The sequence below is a fragment of the Haematobia irritans genome, chromosome 2 (genome assembly GCF_050003625.1).
Source record: "Haematobia irritans isolate KBUSLIRL chromosome 2, ASM5000362v1, whole genome shotgun sequence".
In the NCBI taxonomy this organism is placed as follows: domain Eukaryota; kingdom Metazoa; phylum Arthropoda; class Insecta; order Diptera; family Muscidae; genus Haematobia; species Haematobia irritans.
In genome coordinates, this window is record NC_134398.1 from 97,222,689 (window position 1) to 97,244,531 (window position 21,843).

Consider the following 21,843-nt stretch of genomic DNA (forward strand, 5'->3'; position numbering starts at 1 on the left):
ATTACGTTATCCTTAACTTTTTAAGATATTTGTTAATTCTTTTTAATGACATGAACCTGAACTATCTTATGTTATTTGAGTTTTTTTTCTTCTTTATAATTCTTTTAAATAAGGTGAACCTGAACTTTTAAATACCATATTTGTGTAATTGCATATACAAAAATTATAAAACTTAAAATAAAAAGGAAATTGACAAAATATAATTGTTAGATTTATTAAATTTAAACTTATTGGAGTGTAGGGAAAAACGTAGGGAGAACAATTTTATTGTAGGAAAAAAAGGGATTTTTGAAAAAAACGTAGGGAATTTTCAAAAAATCCTCGGGCATCAATGAAGTCGCCAGAAATGAAAATGGATATTCCTAAAGGTAGGTTCGAACATATCCACGTAGATATTGTTGGTCCGCTGCCACCGTCACGTAATCATCGTTATTTGTTAACCGTTATTGACAGATATACGCGTTGGCCAGAAGCATATCCCCTGAGAGATATTTCTGCAGTGGCAATAGCTCGGACAATATTCTCAGAATATATATCGCCGTTCGGAGTGCCTCTCACGATATCGACCGATAGAGGTACACAGTTTACATCGAAGGTGTTCCGGAGTTGATTGATTTACTCGGTAGTCACAGGATTACTACGACTGCTTATCACCCACAATCAAATGGGATTGTTGAAAGATTCCATCACCAGCTAAAGGCAGCGATCATGGCAAGTAATCAGCAGACAAATTGGTACGATGTGTTACCAATGGTATTGTTAGGAATAAGATGTACAATTAAGGAAGATTTAGGATATACCCCAGTATGGACAAGACATACGACTACCTGGAGAGTTGGTGGTCCCAGGAAAGACAGAATACGACTCTCAACTGATATATAAATTGAACGCGTTGAGAACAGGCAACGTTGCAAAGGCCATACGAAGGGTCATTTAAAGTCATTGAAAAGGACAAGAAATTTTCGAAATAAACGGACATATCAAAACAATACCGATTGTTTTGATACCCGCCAATACCCGCTTATGACAATGACAGCTTGAAAAAGGGTCAGAACCCAGTAAAAAAATGAAAAAAAGGTTACGTTTAATTTATTGAGCATTACTACTTCAGAATGGGGAGTGGTGTAGGTACACTCTATTACTATTTTTACTTGTTTCGAAATATCTACTATCAACTCAGTACAAGTACACATTGAATTATATAAATTTAATTTTTTTAGTTTTGTTCAAATACATTTTTTCCATTCAAGAATTGTCTTTGTAATCACACAGAATTTCTATAAAATAAAAAATAAGTCTTTCGTTGGGAGAGACTACACACCGAAACCCACTTGTCCATCCAATTTGGAGCCATCAGTAAAGAAATCTATATATCGTTTATTCCCCGGGGCCTGTGTGCACCACGCCTCGCTGTTGGGAACTACATTTTCAAACTTTTGTCGAAAAGTGGTCTCGACAAAGTGTAATCCACTACGTTAGGCACGTCTGGCATTATTTGGAGGACTGAACTGTGCCGTAACTTCTTTTCGACTACAGCGGTAGCTCGCGCAACCGCACAGCCGTTGTTGCAGCTGACTGTATTGCCAAAATGTCTGAAGGAAATAAATGCAGCATGATATTAAGAGAATTTGTTCCTGTCTTGCTGAATGCGCCTGAGATACACAAACACGCCATACGCTGAACTTAGTGTAAACTTGTCGGCTGCTGAAGTGCCGTCCACCAGACTACAACACCATATAGCATTATAGGTCTAACCACTGCCGTGTAAAGCCAATGCACAATTTTTGGTTTTAGTACCCACTTTTTTCCTATTGCCTTTTTGCACGAGTACAAAGCTACCGTTGCTTTCCTCGCCCTTTCTTCAATATTAAGCTCAAAGTTCAGCTTCCTGTCCAAAATAACGCCAAGGTATTTTGCACACTCACCAAAGGGAATTTTAATAGCCCCTATGGAAATGGGCCTAATCGTGGGAGTTTTGCGATCTTTGCAGTACATGACTAGTTCTGTCTTTGCAGAATTTACCCCAAGACCATTATCTTTCCCCCATTTCTCAGTCATCCGGAGGGCTCTCTGGCTGAAATACGTCTCTTCCTTAGAAGTTCGTCTAACAGCATTCAGAATTGTCAGTCCATTTAATATCGAGCTCGAATGGACGTTATTGAACGTCCTTCGATGTCTAGAAATGCCACTATTGTGTATTCATTGACAGATAGTGAGCTTTCAATAAAGCTGACTAGTTCATGTAATGCAGTCTCAGTAGACCTGCCCTTCGAGTATGCATGCTGTCGTTTCGAGAGGAAACTTGAATCGACGCTAGTTCTAAGAAATATCTATCATCCTCTCCAGAGTCTTAAGAAGGAATGAGGATAAGCTGATTGGTCGGAAATCCTTCGCACTCGAGTGAGAGGCTTTCCCGCATTAGGTATGAAAACGTCTTTTGTTTCCCTCCACTTTCCTGAAATATATGCTAAGTTGATACATGCTGTATATATCGCCGACAACCAGGGGATAATTCTGTCAGTCACTGCTTGTAACTCCGCCGGAGTAATTCCATCAGGTCCGGGTGATTTGAATGGTCCAAAGCTATTTAACGCCCATCTTATTCTAGATTCCGATACAATTTCCTCGATGGGAAACGGCCGCTGAGCCACTGTGGCACCGCCAGAATATGGTTCAAACGTCTGATTTCCAGGAAAATGTGTGTCAAATAGTACCTCCAGCGTCTCCTCACTGGACGTTGTCCAATTGCCCTCCGATGTTTTAATGAAACCTGGAGCGGAGTTAGTGGATGCTAGTATCTTCCGTAGTCTGGAAGCCTCGGATGTATTCTCAATACTCCTGCAGTAATCATTCCAAGAGTTATGCTGAGCTTTTCTAAGTTATCGCTTGTATCCTCTAAGATTCTTCTTGTAAGCGTCCCAAACCTCAGGAGCTCTGGTGGACTTTGCTGTGTTAAAGAGCTTCCGGCAGGATAATATGAGGATATTACTTAACTCCGTAGACCACCATGGTCGATTTTCCCCCCTTGGCTTCCTCTAAGGCATGCAGCTTTCTGTGAGATGTTGAATGCCTTAGTAATCCTCTCCACTGCGTGTTCAATATCTTGCACAGTGCTGAGATTTGTCTCTGGTATTTCCGGTGTCATCATATTGAACGATTTCCTATATCTATTCCAATCAGCTTTCCTAACATTTGGCGGAAATATGGTCAATCCATGCTAGCGGCTATACTTTTTAAGGTGAACACCAATTTCATTGTCTAATACAGCCAACTCCATATTGTATTAGTTGGATTTCCCATAATTCGATTGAGTCGACCGAATTTGTACACTCAAAAAAAAAGTGAACTCTCTAGTTCACTAAAGCCAATTTAACTATTTTATTTTAGTTCATGGAATTATTATGTTTGGAAATATACACAAATGAAGCATAAAGATTAACTCAATTCGAGTCTACCACAAAATAGTTCAGTATTTCTTAAAATTTGCAAATTTTACTACAAATGCGTTCACCATGAACTTCATATGTCACAAAATTTTTCTTCCTGGTGGGTTCACTGTTTTGCAGTGTAGGGTATCTCAACCAGGGATTCGGAGCGGAGCAAACCCTTTTTTGGCCGGAGCGGATCGGGAGCGATATTTGAAAACTCGGAGCGGATTGTTTTCCAAAAGAAAAACTGCCCCGATCCGAAAAACAAATATTACACTAAAAAAAAAAACATGCCCATATATATATATATATATATATATATATATATATATATATATATATATATATATATATATATATATATATATATATATATATATATATATATATATATATATATATATGTATATATATATATATATATATATATATATATATATATATATATATATATATATATATATATATATATATATATATATATATATATATATATATATATATATATATATATATATATATATATATATATCCTTCGCCCGATATCCACATGTATGGCCCCAGAAACAAGAGTTTTAGATGATTAAATTTTGCACAAGGAGTACAATTGGAACTATCGTAAAGTGTGCTAAGTTCGGTTGAAATCCGTTCAGATTTAGATACAGCTCCCATATGTATCTTTCGCCCGATTTACACCCAAATGACCACAAAGAACTAAGTTGTGCTCCGATTTACATGAAGTTTTGGTCAGGGAGTAGTACTAATGTTCCTATTATGCATGTCAAATTTGGTTGACATATGTTCAGATTTATATATTCATATGACCACGGAGACCAAAGATTCACTCAAACTATTTTGAAATTGTGCATTGAGAGTACAATTAATATTATAACAAAGTTCGTCAAAATCGATTTAGATTGAGACAGATCCCCAATATATATGCCTCCATAAGGCCAAAATACTCACATTTTAATTTTAAAATCTCCAATGCTAAGATCAAATTTTCCCATGCTTCTAATACATATCTATCTACCGATAAAGCATAATTGTACATCTAACCGATAATCACCATTTTCATCACACATCTTTATGGTCCTAAAATACCTCTAGATTTCTAATTTCAGACTAGTTGGATATAACTTCGGTTTCTATTAGCCCAAGACCGCAAATTTGGACGTCGGTTTATATTAGGACTATATCGAAAACTTGGACCGATGTAGTCCGTCATCGAACTTGACTTGCCTGCAAATAAAAACCGAACCTATGACAAATTTTTGAATGATAGCGCCATTGTTTAAGGCTGTAGCGTACTTGATTATAGGGAGCAACTTACAAGTTATTTATTTTTTTTTTGTTTTTTCTTCATAAAAAAATCGTATAGAAAATCGTCGATAAAGTGTTGAAAAACGTCATCTTTTTTTAAACGCTTTTTAGCTTTATAGCCAAGATGAAAAAATTCAACATATTTTAAGAGGATTTCACTAATTTTAAAGATTTTTTCCGAAGTTCATGTTGACCTTAGTAAAAAGAAAATTTCTTTCATGGTGGGATACCAAATTTTAAGTCGAAATACTAAACTATAAGGACAAAACGACTTCATTGAAGTTTTTTTTGGACAAGGAAAAACACTTTATATGAGAGAAATGCGCATTCTTATTTTAAGGACATTAAATCTTTGGCCTCTGAAAATATTTTTTTCAGTGTGTATACTGTAATTTCCTGTAATAGGTCGAAAACATATGTTAACACCTATATTTTCATTTATTTCCATAATTTTTTTTATGATTATAAATAAGTAAATAAATAAATAGTTTTCTCTAAGAAGGAGCGGTGAAGAAGTGTTATCAAAATTGTTCAGATTTAAATATATAAACAGCGTTGCCGTTGACTTTTTGAAAAAGAGCCAAATTTATAAAGACACAACGAAAGAGCCAAAAAAGTAACAAAGCCAAATTTTAAAAATTAATTTTATTGAAAGAAAAACTAATTAGAAATTTATAGGAGTACAATAGTACATTTAATTTATTTTTAAACAAAATTCAATTTTTTTTTTAAATTTAATTCATTTTTAAACAAAAATTGTGCTTGCATTTTGAATTTGAGATTTTTATTTTGCAGAACAACTTTTTTTAATTCTGAATTCGGAATCCATCCTTCTAGGTCGGTATCAAACAAATTAAGAGAAGATTCCCCTTGAAATAAGCTATTAAATTTGTACATAATAGAAAGAATGCATACCGAAAATTTTCAAATGGATTTTTTTGGATATAATCCCTTTTGTATGGCATGGATTATGTTGAGGGTTTCAGAAGAGTTTTCTTCTTTTTCTTCTTCGTCGAAAACCCGTTCTAATACATCCCATTGTTGAAAGCCACCTGGTATCACTTTTGGGCCTTCGAAAATGTTTTGGAGCTCCTTAAACCGTAATTGACGTTTAGACATTTTAAAATATTTAAAAAGATTTCGTTGCAGTTGCTCGACGTCATCTGGTATGCATTTCAAAGCCATTTTGTTAACTAAATTTATAGAACGACAAACACACCCAATAAGGAACAGATTTGGGATATTATTTTTCAACATAGTTGCTACACCAGATTTCGATCCAACCATCGATCGATCGATGCGTTGTCTGTTGCAAACCCAAAAACCATTTCCTGAGATACGTTGTATTCTTTCTTTTGTAATTCTAGATGCATTGCAGAGTTATAGTAATGTAGGTTTCTAATGGAAAGTTTGGCAATACTTACGTCTTGTATATAGATTGACCGATTCATATTCTTAAATTTATTCTTAGCACCATCCAGCTTGTAAATTGCACTTTCTGTGACGATAAATGCTCGATCGGCCTGTTTATTGTATTTGTTAAATTTCTTGGCAAATGAAGAGAAGAGTACAGACTTGAAGCCATCGGAATTTTTTAGATTTCGTACGTTTGTATTATAGGCCAACGAAGCGGAATTTTCATGGGAATTTGCAAGATAATCACCTATCCACTTATTTTGTTGTCCCCAATACAAACGGCGACCTTTAAGGGATGTCGCAGCAATAATTTGTAGACGCAATTGTGGCCATTCTGATCTTGGATATTTGCGCAGGATCATGTAAGCTCTCCAGTTGTCATAAATACGGCGCAAGCCAGGTTCAGATGTTCTACCGGCTAAAGGAGGATGTGGCCATTGAATACTTCGTCCATAATCTTTCATGTTCTTTGCCGAACGGAAACGGTTGGACAAATCCTGGATATAAGATCGCAATTTATAGGTTTTATAGGCACGCATTATCACTAAAGCTGCCTTCATCTTTTTGTAATTCTGACGTGCAATCCATCCTCGAACTTGTTTTTGCAATAAAGTCACGATATGGGGGATCATATCATTACGCTGCTGTTCTAAAGAAAAAAGAGTACGAGGTGATCGTATAAAAATTTTGGTGTGTCCATATTTAACATCTTGACTGAATCCTTTCTCTTCGATTAAAACACGAACTCCATCGCGATCGCTACCGGCTCGGAAATTGGGCCACGTATATTGCGATATCATTTTGTAGCGCAACAAAAATTTGTCGTAACGCTGCCGATGCACAAAACCGGCGCGTCTCACACGTACATTCTCCAATAAGCCCAAATAACGAACTTGGTGTTCAACGCGTTGATCATCAAAGACACTGGCACTCTTAATATCATTGGGCTTAATGCAGCGCACATAGAATGGTTCCTTCTTTAGTAATGTATTTACCAACTCGACCATGGATCTTTGGAAAAGAGTACCTGCTGTTAGAGGGCGCTTTGTGGTGGTTTTGATGTCTTGCGCCCCCTCAGGCCACATTTCACTCACGTAATTGTTGGAAGAATGATGTAACAAACGTTTGAAATCTTGATAAAGTGTATCTTTATTTTTTTCAATGAAACCATTGATGTTGTAAATAACATCACCAGCATAATGTGTAATACGAAAATCTTCACGGTGCTTTAATTCCTTATCCATCGGTTTTAGTTGGCGGCTAGTGTAATGTGGATGTTTACTAAGGTTTTTGTCCATAGCTCCCAGCAACGTTTCATCAGTTACCTTGCCAACACTTAGACACGCTTCGTCCATTATAGCAATCATACCTTTATGTGGTTGCTCGACCAAATCACAAATGATCTGCGAAAGAGAAAAAAAATTAAACATATTGTCAAATGGCAAACTATTTTTAATAAAAAATTCAAACAAAATAGCCGTTCATCCATTTGGTTTTGGATTTTAGTTAATTAAATTCAACATAACGTTTTTATTTTATAAAAGGAAACTTCGACTTTTTTCTAGTAACATTCGCGGTTTAAACCAGGAGGATAACTTCAATTATACCCGGAAAGTCCTTTAATGATTAATACATTTAACTTGATTAATAACTTAATAATGCGAAGGGTTTTGCTATTGTAATGCTGGTCGAAGATGATAGAATATAGGCGGATATTTAATGTTACACACAATGTCCAGTTAGTAAAAATGTCAAACCTATTCAACGAGTAAAGCAGACCAGTTTCGAAGGTTTAATCGCTTCCACTTGCATGTCTATACTTGAGTTACGTTACGATTTGCAATACAGGTCAATTTTAACTCGTTTTATTCACTTTTTTCGCCCAGCAAAAAATGGAGCACTATTTCAGCAGGATTGTACCCAGCAAAAAATACTTCAGCAGTAAGAGTTTACTTGCGATTTTTGGTATACAATAAAGTAGGCATTACATCCACACTGCCTGAATCGGTGGCAATAACGTAAATGAGTAATCAAACTAGTTAATGATCATTCGTTTACGTTATTACAACCAATTCATGCAGTACAGATGCATGTTTCCCTTCATACCAACTGTTAGATTTTGGCTCATTTAATGTTTAGTATTGTACTGTAATATAATTCTTTTGTTTTTTCTTTGTTTTTCTTTTTGTCTTTATTTGGTCAATAACCTATTTATTATAAAATTCATCAACGTATAAGTAGAACACATTGCAACACATTGTCGTAGATTAGATTTTTTTTTTATATTTCCGCATATTTTACTTCTTTGGTTTTATATTTCATTTATGTTTAGTTCAACACATTCTATTTATGTCAATGATCAATTGTCCCATATTTGTGAGTGTTGGACGTTAATTACTGAGTAAGCAGATCATGCTACCATATTTCCCAATTCACCAAAAATGACTTGGCCGACATGTGGAACACTGCAATATGCAAACTCGTGAATTCTCGTACAACGCATAGGCAATAATGTAACTATCTTGTAGGTATATATACAATTGGAAATCAATAAATTTTTGTCAGTTATTCAATTACGACCATTGTGCTTTTATTTTACTGCTTTCCAGTTACAAGTGCTGGAAGGTACATAAACAAAAAGGGTTAGTGTTAGTTCGGATTTATGTGTTCGAATTGGTTACCACTAACAAGATTATAGGACATTTGATTTGTGTGTGACAGAACATTTGGTGACGCCTAACACTTCCAGATTCGAGTTCCCCCCACCAGTGGTAAGGACTTGAGTCTGCAAGTTACAATATTAGAACGCGCAGTTCAGGATACAAGGAATCCGACGCAGTGTCGCGATTTGGATATAACCAACGCATCGTCACGTGGTGGCGAGTATAAATAACTTCGTGTGGAAGTTTGTGAAGAATAGAAAAGGACGAAGTCCTTAGCAACATGTTGAGAGGCAATTTAATTGGCGAAGAAGACAAAATCGAAGCGAAAATGTCTACTGAGGAACTGTTCAAAGAACAGAGTGAACTTGGAGAAAAGATCCAACAAATTATCCGTAACTTTAAAAAGGATTCGGATAGCAGGAAGGACAAGTCGTCCAATTACGAAGCAAGATATCGAGATCCGTCTCAGGGGTTGGGCTAGATTTGATGGAAATGACGGAAAACGGCGGTTATGGCAAAGGAAGGTGTTGACTATTTCGAAACTGGGTTTTACGAGAAGGTGCGGTCGCTTGCACATGAGTTCTTGCCCTATTCCAGTCAGAGGCCGATAGATTGAGACAAAAAACAAAACAAATGAGTATAGATCAACAGACAGTTGATGATGTTCTCGGAACAAATATTGGAGCTTGTTCCGGAGGGTTTACAGACGAAGTAGCCCGGCTAATAAAGAAATTACAAATAAGTATGAATACGTTACGATCATATGTGGAGAGCACTACACCTGCAAATGCATCTCCACAGTTATGCAAAGTGCAGATACACACTATTGATAGCCATTGGAGACACCTGGAGCAGTTATACGACGCTACAATGGAACTACTACCCGATTCTGTGGCAGCCACGACAACGATTCACGAGGATTATGAAAAATTAGTGAATCTGATTCTTGAGAAACTTACGAGTCTCCAAGTTATTGTAGAGAGTTCGAATACCGAACTAGCTTCTCAACCCATGAACCCTTCATCAGTAACCCTTCCAAAAATTACAATCCCAAAATTTAACGGCGATTATGGCAAATGGTGCCAATTTTATGACCTGTTTTTAACGATGGTTCATAATACAAGCATACCGTCAATTCAGAAGATGTGGTACCTGAAATCGCATGTAGTCGGAGAAGCTGAAAGATTGATCAGTCATTTGACGACCACTGAAGCCAACTACAACTCGGCATGGTCGATGCTGAAAGAAAGGTACGATAATAAAAGGGTTATCGTAGCTACTCTCATAGACAGGATACTAGCACAACCAAATGCTACTTCAAATACGATCGCCATAAAAGGACTACATGACACAACAAGGGAGTGTTTACTGGCTTTGAACAACGTGGGTGTGGAAACAGATTCCTGGGATCCAATAGTAGTCAAAATCCTCATAAGGAAATTGGATAGAAGTTTGCATATTCGATTCGAGCAATCGTACAGAATCCGAAAGAAACACCGAAAATTGAGACTTTGTTGAAATTTTTGGAACACCAGTTCCAGACAATGGATGCTGTAGGCCAGAAAAATAGAAACACTTGGACTAAGGCAGTGTCATCGATTGTAACGAAAGAAAAGACAAACTCAGAATGTGCAATGTGTGGTGCCATAGACCATATGATTTACATGTGCGCAAAATTCAAGCAATTGAGCGAAGCAGATAGGGTCAGATTTGCCCAATCAAGAATATTATGTTTCAATTGCCTGAAGAATGGTCATGCGTCAAACAATTGCCAAGGATCTTCGTGTAGGAAATGTGGGAAGAAGCACAACAGTCTGCTTCATATTCCAATAAGGTCTGAACAAACGACAATTTTACCAAACGTACCAATAGTATCTTCGGCCGCAGTGGAGACTTTTGTTGGACGCGAGGCGTATGCGATGCTATCTACTGCAAGAGTCATTATTCAGGCCCCCAATGGTATCAAGCAAGAATGCGTGGCGATCCTAGATTCTGGTTCACAAATAAACATCATAAGTGAACGACTGATTCAGAACCTGTGCATTTCACCAATGGAAGCTTCGGTTGATATTGATATCATCGGGTAAATGTTGAAATGGCGTCTACAGATGGGTGCTACATAACAAGTTTGGAAGCCTATATATTGCCTACAATAATTCCTCCACAACCGAATTACCATATAGATCTATCCGAATGGAATTTGCCACCTCATATTAAAATGACAAACCCGCACTTCAATAAACAAAGTAAAATGGACATTCTACTTGGAGCAGAGTTTTTCTTCAGTTTGATGCAATCTGTCACTATAAAACTCTTAGACAATCTACCAGTTCTTCAAAATACTGCTCTCGGGTGGATCGTGGGAGGTGCTCTGCGAAACAATAATACTGAAAGATGTTTGTCAACGCCCACCTGTGCAGTTTTCGATAGTGATAAGGCTTGATGAAGCTATTGAGAGATTGTGGAAAATTGATGAAGTGGAGCCAACATCAAAACCGATGAGCACAAAAGAGAATCTATGTGAAGCGCATTTTGCTCACCACGTAGCGATCAATAAAAGCGGCAGGTTTGTTGTAAGTTTGCCGTTTCGAGAGATCCCACAGGCGCTAGGGCGTACAATCGATTTATGGGTTTAGAGCGACGTTTGCTAAATAATTCAGATTTGCGCGCCCAATATGTGCAGTTTATAAAATATGAAAGACTTGGGCATATGCACCGTGTCAAGATTGATGATCTAATGGATCCTAAATATTTCATTCCACATCATTGTGTGCTAAAGCCAGATAGCACAGCTACGAAACTAAGAGTAGCGTTTGATGCATCAGCGAAGACATCAACTGGGTTATCTCTGAACGATCTAATGTATACTGGACCAGTCGTTCAAAGTGATCTATTTGCCATTTTACTTCGATTTCGTTTTCCGAAATATGTGTTCACTACTGACATTGAAAATATGTACAGACAGATACTAATACATCCGTAATCATCAGTTTCAATTAATAATCTGGAGGGAAGATCCTGCACTGCCAATCGACTTTTATGTGCTCAATACGGTAGCATAATGCCATAAAATATCCATACGGCTCTAAGATGTTGAAGGATAACTTTTATGTTGATGATGGACTTGGTGGCTCAGATAACATCATCATAGCGATTACAACACAAAACGAATTAATACAAATTTTAAAACAGTATGGATTCAATCTGAAGAAGTGGTGTGCCAACCACCCGAAACTACTAAAAGACATACCAGAAGCTGATCACGAAGTTAATCTTTGGGACTATTTTGGTTGCCCCAGAGTGATAACTTCTGTGTTAAAGTCAAGTTTAACGAACATGAAACAGTTACTAGGCGTACAGCCACATCCGATCTTGCGAAATTATTTGATCCCCTTGGACTATTAGCACCTGCAGTGGTTAAAGCAAAAATCTTTATGCAAAACCTTTGTGAAGCTTCATTAGGTTGGGATGATCCGCTACCTGAGTCGTTTTGTTCAGAATGGAAAACTCTAAGAGACAACCTATACAGTCTGAACAATTTCAAAATGCCGAGACACATGTTCGATGGCGATGTTCCGAAAGAGATCCAGCTTCATGTATTTGCAGATGCATCCGAAAAGGCGTAAGGTGCAGTAGCTCACTCAAAGACGGTCGGATTTTTGTACGATTATTGTGTGCAAAATCACGAGTATCGCCATTGAAGCGACAAACATTACCCAGACTAGAATTATGTGCAGCAGTCATCGCGGCAGAACTTGCTCAACGAGTACGAGTAGATCTCAACATTCAAAACGAATCTGTGTATTTATGGACTGACTCTGAAATCGTCTTATCCTGGATCAATGCTCAGTCATCCTCTCTGAAGACATTTGTGGCTAACAGAGTATCAACAATCCAATCTTTGAACATTCGTGATCAATGGCGCCACGTGAGATCCATAGATAATCCTGCAGATATTGTGTCACGTGGACTTTCTGCAGTAGACTTGCCAAAATGCCAGTTGTGGTTCCACGGGCCTTTATTCCTTCATGGGAAGGAATCTTTGTGGCCACAAAAATATAATTCTAGTTTAGCCATTCCCACTGATATTGAGAAGAAGGCAACTATAGTTAACGCAGTAGAGCAGGATGCAATCATATACAAAGTGCATCATGGAGGTTCATTCAAACGTCTGCAAAGAATTATTGGATACCTTTTCCGATTTGTAAACAACACGAGAATTCCCAAACATAAGCGAAATTCACATATATCCCTCACCCCAAAAGAGTTAGATGAGTCTCTATACGTCATCATTCGGAGGATTCAAAGATCTGAGTTCTATGACGATATCAAAAAGTTGCAGAAAAGCCACGAAGTGGATAAAAGAAGTTGTATTAACGATCTTAGTCCATATTTGGATCCTAAGGGTATCATAAGTGTTGGAGATCGCTTAGGGAACTCAGACCTCCACGAAGATGTTAAACAACCTATGGTACTCCCTTACAAACATTGTGGACCCCGGGCATTATTAAACCCAGTAAGACAACGGTTTTGGCCGGTGAAGGGAAAAATAACAGCTCGATATGTTGTCCAAAAATGCGTCAGATGTACCAGGGCGAAACCACAATTGTGTCAACAAATAATGGGCGACCTACCACAGACACGCGTAGTTCCTGCTCGTCCATTCATTAATAGTGGCGTTGATTACTGTGGTCCATTTTGGATACATCACAGAGTACTACTAAGGCATATATATATAAGTTTTTTGTTGTTTTGCAACTAAGACAGTACGCTTGGAACTTGTATCTGACCTATCGACTAGTGCATTTATTGGAGCTTTGAAAAGGTTCATTGCTCGTCGTGGACACTGTCAAAACATATATTCAGACAATGCAACTAATTTTGTGGGAGCTAAGAATCAACTATCAGAATTGGCTGAAGCGATTTACTCACCAGGCGCACAAGAAAATATAATGACTGCTGCCAGTTCCAAGGGAATCAAATTTAACTTTATTCCACCAAGAGCACCTCATTTTGGAGGTTTATGGGAAGCAGCAGTAAACTCTGCAAAACATCTTCTTTTAAGAAGTATGGGTACTGCTTCGCTAACGTACGAAGAATTTGAAACTGTAATTGTGGAAGTCGAGGCAATACTGAATTCCCGTCCATTGACACCTATGTCAAGTGATCCATCCGATTTAACGGCACTGACTCCAGGACACTTCCTAATTGGTGAGCCACTTACCACTCCAATAGATAGTGAAGCAGACTCCCGAAAATTATCCTTGCTATCCAGATGGGAGCTTGTATCAAGCCTGACGCTGGAGTTTTGGAAGCAATGGTCAAAAGAGTTCTTGCAAGAACTTCAGCTTCGACATAAATGGAAGAAATCATCTCCCAACGTCAAACCAGGAATATTGTGGTAATTCAGGAGGATAACACTCCACCATTGAAATGGCCACTGGGACGCATAACTAATGTTTATCCAGGAAATGATGGCATTGTTCGTGTTGCTGAGGTGAAAACGGCAACAGGGACTTTCAAGAGACCGATACACCGCCTAGTACTGCTTCCGATTGAAAATGAGACTAGTTGTGTTGATGAAGTCAATGAAACTGAACCAGAAAGAAAGAAGACACGCTTACATGGAAACCATTTAGTTTTAACTTTGCTAGCGATGCTTTTAATCCTCCCGATTGTATCATCAACTCACATAAACATCTCAAGGTTTGCATCCAAATTGTGAGTTCACTTCGAAGAAGTTGGAAGAACAAAAATTGCAACAAGCCAATGGAATCTAATTGTTTACTACGACTTATCAATGTATTGGAAAGATACCAAATTGTTGCGTGATGAAACTCTCGCCTTGCAAAAGACATGTGATATGATGGAGATTAAGGAAACTTGTCGCACAATTCTTCAACATTTTTACCGAATTGAACAAGAACTAGAATTAGACAACAGACTGCTGCGTAAATCTCAAATAAGAAGAGGTGCTATTAACGTAATTGGAAATGAAAACAGATGATGCCGTCATGTTGATACTGTTGAGAGATCAGACTTCAGTTATCAACTAAACACAACTTCGAACAAATGGAGAAAAAACTTAACGAGCTAAATAAGAGAGAACATGCAATCTGTGGTGAGATATATCAAATTAAATTGTCTCAATACTTCAATCTGAATACGATGCAAGTGTCATTAATTGCTGATAGAATTCAACGGATGCATGTTGGACAACCTAACTGATGTCCATCACGGGAAGATAAATCCTTTACTGTTAACCCCAGATCAACTTCAGACAGAAATCGAACAGATAAAGATCCATATGCCACACTCTTTAAGGTTACCAGTCACTGATGACAATTTATTAGAACTGTACAAGCTAATGAAAATCAAAGGAGGACTTACAGAAGACCATGTAGTGTTCACTGTATCATTACCATTGGTAGAATTAAACGATTTCAAACTGTATCATCTGATTCCAATTCCGACACGAGTTGATGATTCATTGTCAGTTATAAATATCTGTAGCTCAATGTTGGCTGTCAATCTAGACCAACAACAATATTTCCCAATTTCAACACTAAAATTGCAGAAATGTGACGTCATCAGCCAAGATCTGTTCATCTACTCTGATATTCAGTTACAGTTCAATTTCGGAGCAGAGATATGTTCATGTGAGATCAGTTTATTTCAGAATATCTCCAAACCAGATTGCAACTTGAAGACTCTACAAACTAAGGTGTCATGGGTACCACTTACTCACCAAAATCATTGGACGTATGCCACTCTGAGCATCACTCAAGCAACAGCAGTATGTGAGAAGAACATTATACCGCTGCAACTAGAAGGATCCGGGATCCTGACGCTGCAACAAAACTGTTCAATTCGAAACATGGTCCAATTCACGTGTCAGGACAACAAACCCTATCATATACGCTTAGGTCATCGTATACAAGTTTAGGAAGTGTGACGGATTTGGTTGTAAAGCACAACATGATTAATGATAACGCTACCAAGACCAATCAGCCATTGGAACAACTCGATTCACATCTGGCCGAACTATCATCACTATCATTATATCAGCGCTATGTAGAAGCTGCTCTAAATCGGGACATCGCTCACAAAAATCAGCGCTGATTTTTGTGGGCGATGTCCCGATTTAGAGCAGCTTCTACATAGCGCTGATATAATTGCTCATTTTAATAGAAATATTGATCAGAAGTGATATATATGTGATATATAATATTGCTCTAAGACCCCATAAAATATATATTCTGGATCGTGGTGAAATTCTGAGTCGATCTAAGCATGTCCGTCCGTCCGTCTGTTGAAATCACGCTAACTTCCGAACGAAACAAGCTATCGACTTGAAACTTGGCGCAAGTAGTTGTTATTGATGTAGGTCAGATGGTATTGTAAATTACCATATCGGTCCACTTTTACGTATAGCCCCCATATAAACGAACCCTCAGATTTGGCTTGCGGAGCCTCTAACAGAAGCATATTTCATCCGATCCGGCTCAAAATTTGGTACATGGTGTTGGTATATGGCCATGCAAAAATTGGTCCACATCGGTCCATAATTATATATAGCCCCCCATATAAACCGATACCCAGATTTGGCTTGCGGAGCCTCAAAGAGAAGCAAATTTCATTCGATTTTGCTGAAAATATGTTCCATACAAAAATTGATCCACATCGGTGGAACCTTGTGTTAGTAGATGATCTCTAACAACCGTGCCAGAATTGGTCCATATCGGTCCATAATTATATATAGCCACCATATAAACCGTTCTCCAGATTTGACCTCCGGAGCATCTTGGAAGAGCAAAATTCATTAGATCCGGTTCAAATTTGAAACGTAGTGTTAGTAGATGATCTCTAACAACCGTGCCAGAATTGGTCCATATCGGTCCATAATTATATATAGCCACCATATAAAGCGTTCTCCAGATTTGACCTCCGGAGCATCTTGGAAGAGCAAAATTCATTAGATCCGGTTCAAATTTGAAACGTAGTGTTAGTATATGGCCGCTAACAACCATACCAAAATTGGTCCATATCGGTCTGTAGGTTAGGTTAAAGTGGCAGCCCGATTAAGATTCAGGCTCAATTAGACTATTCAGTCCATTGTGATACCACATTAACTAAAAGTACCTATTACATATGGACACTTCTAGTTTTAACCGCTGAACCTTCTCGATTATTTTCTTCTGTTGAACCAACCAGATTGTTCCAAAACATTAGCAGACTGCTTAAGATAACGTTTTCCAGATCCGCCAGTAATCTGAAGCTATATGCTCCTAAAAGTTGCTTGCGCTTTACACAAAATGCAGGACACTCACACAAGAGGCGTTTAATTGATTCCTTTTCCTCCGCATCATGACAGCTCATACAATACTCATTATACTTCGCACCAATAGTTTTTGCAAAATCGCCTATCAGGCAGCGACCCGTTATAGCAGATATCAGGAGTGATATCTGGCGTCTCGAGAACACTAGCATATCTAGTGTGCGGTTTAAGTTTAAATGGGGCCATAGTTGCTTGGTGTCGTTACAACCCTTGCAATTCTCCCATCGAACATTTGCCATCATAACAGCCTTCTCACGCAGTAAGAGCTTGCAGGTAGCCAGAGGCATACCAACAGATTCTAGTTCCCCTGGAATATGTAAGGTAATTCCTAGCCTTGCTAGCTCATCTTCTTCGATGTTCCCCGGTATGTTCCTATGGCCAGGCACCCATATTAGGTGAATATTGTGCTGCTCAGCCATCTCATTGAGAGATTTGCGGCAGTCGATGGCCGTTTTCGAGTTGAGGAACACAGAGTCCAAGGATTTTTTTGCAGGTTGACTGTCTGAGTATATATTAATGCCAATATTGCTTGGAGCATTACTTCTCAGCCAATTCACCACTTCTCTTATTGCTAATATTTCAGCCTGAAAACACTACAGTGATCAGGTAATCTTTTCGCTATTCGAAGTTCCAGATCTTTAGAATATACTCCGAAACCCACTTGGCCTTCCAATTTGGAGCCATCAGTGTAGAAATCTATAATTCTTTTATTCCCCGGGGTCCGTGTACACCACGCCTCACTGTTGGGAATTATAGTCTCAAACTTATTGTCGAAAAGTTAGGCACATCTGGCATTATTTTGAGGACCGAACTGTGACCGTAACTTTTTTCCGACCACAGCGATAGCTCGCGCAACCGCACAGCCGTTGTTGCAGCTGACTGTTTGGCCAAAATGTCCAGAGGCAATAGATGCAGTATGACATTAAGGGAATTTGTTCCTGTCTTGCTGAATGCACCTGAGATACACAAGCACGCCATACGCTGAACTTTGTCTAAACTTGTTGGCTGGTGAAGTGCCGGCCACCAGACTACAACACCATATAGCATGATAGGTCTAACCACTGCCGTGTATAGCCAATGTACAATTTTTGGTTTTAGTCCCCCCTTTTTCCCTATTGCCTTTTTGCACGAGTATAAAGCTACCGTTGCTTTCCTCGCCCTTTCTTCAATATTAAGCTTAACGTTCAGCTTCCTGTCCAAAATAACGCCAAGGAATTTTCACACTCACTAAAGGGAATTTCAATACCCCCTAAGGAAATGGGCCTAACTGTGGGAGTTTTGCGATCTTTGCAGTACATGACTAGTTCTGTCTTTGCAGGATTTACCCCAATACCATTATCTTTCGCCCATTTCTCAGTCATCCGGAGGGCTCTCTGTATAATATATCTAACTGTTGATGGGAATTTTCCCCTGACTGCTAGCGCCACATCATCTGCGTATGCCACCATTTGTATCCTTTCTTTTTCTTGGGAAACCAGAAGGTCGTTTATAGAGGCACTCCTTGAGGAGTGCCTCTGTTCACATACATTTGTATGTTTGCTTGTCCTAGGGTGGCTGAAATGCGTCTCTTCCTTAGAAGTTCGTCTAACAGCCTAAGTATACCGGGATCAACATTCAGAGTTGTCAGTCCATTTATTATCGAGCTCGGATGGACGTTATTGAACGCCCCTTCGATGTCTAGAAACTGACTAGTTCATGTAATGCGGTCTCAGTAGACCAGCCCTTCGAGTATGCATGTTGTCGTTTCGACAGCAAACTTGAATCGACGCTAGTTCTAAGATAAATATCTATCATCCTCTCCAGAGTCTTAAGTAGGAATGAGGATAAGCTGATTGGTCGGAAATCCTTCGCACTCGAGTGAGAGGCTTTTCCCGCATTAGGTATGAAAACGACTTTTGTTTCCCTCCACTTTCCTGGGATATATGATAAGTTGATACATCCTATATATATATATCGCTGACAACCAGGGGATGATTCTGTCAATCACTGCTTGTAACTCCGCCGGAGTAATTCCGTCAGGATTTGAATGGTCCAAAGTTATTTAGCGCCCATTTTATTCTAGATTCCGATACAATTTCCTCGATAGGAAACGACCGCTGAGCCTCTGTGGCACCGCCAGTACATGATTTCCGAGAAAATGTGTGTCCAATAGTACCTCCAGCATCTCCTCACTGGACGTTGTCCAATTGCCCTCCGATGTTTTAATGAAACCTGGAGCGGATTTCGTAGATGCTAGCACCTTCCGTAGTCTGGAAGCCTCGGACGTATTCTCAACGCTGCTGCAGTAATCATTCCAAGAGTTATGCTGAGCCTTTCTCAGTTCGCGCTTGTAACCTCTCAGAGCTCTGGTGGACTTTGCTTTGTTAAAGAGCTTCCTGCACGATTTCCTCATATTACCTAACTCCGTAGACCACCATGTTTTTTCCCCCTTGGCTTCCCTCTAGGATAGGATAGGATAGGTTATGTGGCAGCCCGATGTATCAGGCTCACTTAGACTATTCAGTCCATTGTGATACCACAGTGGTGAACTTCTCTCTTATCACTGAGTGCTGCCCGATTCCATGTTAAGCTCAATGACAAGGGACCTCCTTTTTATAGCCGAGTCCGAACGGCGTTCCACATTGCAGTGAAACCACTTAGAGAAGCTTTGTAACCCTCAGAAATGTCACCAGCATTACTGAGGTGGGATAATCCACCGCTGAAAAACTTTTTGGTGTTCGGTCGTAGCAGGAATCGAACCCACGACCTTGTGTATGCAAGGCGGGCATGCTAACCATTGCACCACGGTGGCTCCCTTGGCTTCCCTCTAGGGCATGCAGCTTTCAGTGAAATGTTGAAGGCCTTAGTAATCCTCTCCACTGCGTGTTCGATAACTTGCACAGAGCTCATATTTGTCTCTGGTATTTCCGGTATCATCATATTGAACGATTCCCTATACCTATTCCAGTCAGCTTTCCTAACATTTGGCGGAAATATGGTCTTGGTGGTATGAACATCAAATTTGAAACTGATGTAGCGATGATCTGAGAAGCTATGTTCACTTAAAACCTGCCAATCAGATATCATTTCATTCAGTTCTTGCGAGGCCAAGGTGACGTCCAACACCTCTTTCCTGTTTTTAGTAACAATGGTTGGGGCATCACCCTTATTGCAAACTACCAAATTAGTACGCAAAATAAACTCTAGGAGTGACTCTCCTCTTGTATTAATGTCACCACTTCCCCATATACTATGATGTGCATTTGCATCGCATCCCATAATGAGTTTTGTCGTTGTTTTCAATAACTCCTCAACTAAGGTGTTAACGGCACATGGAGGCATCTTCCTATCATGTCCCATGTAGACCGAAGCAGAAACAAGTTGAGCTCGTTTTTAGCAATTATACAGGCTCGATTTACATCATTACCAGTATACTGCAATAGTTTTCCATATAACTCAGCACAATATTAGAAGATATAAAAGGAGTGGAGAGTGTAGAATGTTCCATTATCTTATATGGGTACACATCAGATTGCTTGAACTTCTTATGGGAGTACGTTGTATAGATACATTATCATCCGCCTCAACAGTACCATAGTAAAGATTTCTTGGATAAACATTCGATTGACGTTTGGAATTAACAAGTTTGTAAAATGATTTTGGATTAAGTGTCAATTCATTTTTGATAGATAATTGTTGTATGATTGTCTACGAGTATTCCAGAAGCTGTATTCTGAACGAGCGATTGAATAATTTACGTAATCAGTTGCTGAGTCAAATTTTTTTGTACTTTTTGTAAAGTTTATTCTTCCTGTTCTTTAAGTTACTTAATTTATTGTTATTCCAGGGCGGACCGGTGTAATTAGTAACGCGAATTAATGGGACAGATTTGTCAATGAATGAATTCAAAGTTTCGCAAAATATATTTATTGATTCCTCAAGATTGTTCGCAGGAAGAATATCATACCAATTTACATTTAATAGTAAGGAGTTCAGTTTTCCATAGTCAGTTTTACAAAAACAGTATTTATTTTCAGTTTTCGTGTCAGTTTTACTTCTCACAGATCGTGTCAGTTTTACTTCTCACAGAATTGAATATTAATATTCATACAGATAGAGGGATGATAAGGGTCTTCTGGATTTACAATAGTAATAATAATAATTTTATTCTTATAATTTAGAGTGTTGTTGACTTGAAAAAGACCATCCTACAACAGATTTTCGATAAATTCAGAATGAAATCCGTTACTTATATTTTGTACAGAGTGATTCATATCCTTACAAAAATTCCATGAAATAGATGGAAGATTAAAATCGCCAGACACAAAGTTCAAATCAGAGTATTTTGCAGTAGCCATGACCGATCGGATAGCAGTCAAATGAGCATTATAAACATCGTGACAAGAACCTGGAGGAATATAGGAGCAAGTAACAAGCAACAATTTATAGCCGCACCTTATTTTCACTTCCAAATACTCAATTTGATGTTCGTTAGGAATATCAAGTTTAGACGAAACATACTTTGTAGAGACAGCAATTAGGACACCACCACCTGATTTCTTCAAGCCATTAGTACCGTCACATCTGTATATTTGGTATCTATCGCATAATATTTCAGTATTCAAGACATTGCTCTGAAGCCAGGTTTCAGTAAATATAATTAAATCGTAATTAAAGCCAAAGTATAGATTACATA

At 38.5% G+C, this 21,843-nt stretch overlaps 1 protein-coding gene across 9 annotated transcripts in view; it reads right to left on the reverse strand.

Annotated features, from left to right (window-relative positions):
* The window catches only part of Myo31DF (Unconventional myosin ID), a 280,960-nt gene that overhangs the window by 55,875 nt on the left and 203,242 nt on the right, over positions 1 to 21,843 (reverse strand). For 8 of the 9 annotated variants that reach the window (XM_075295665.1, XM_075295658.1, XM_075295657.1 and 5 more), the window contains one exon: positions 6,176 to 7,570. In XM_075295665.1, the coding sequence (XP_075151780.1) occupies positions 6,176 to 7,570 (1,395 nt within the window). Of the gene's footprint in view, positions 1 to 5,422; positions 6,115 to 6,175; positions 7,571 to 21,843 lie in introns of those variants that run through there. The other variant, XM_075295667.1, reaches the window with a different exon arrangement.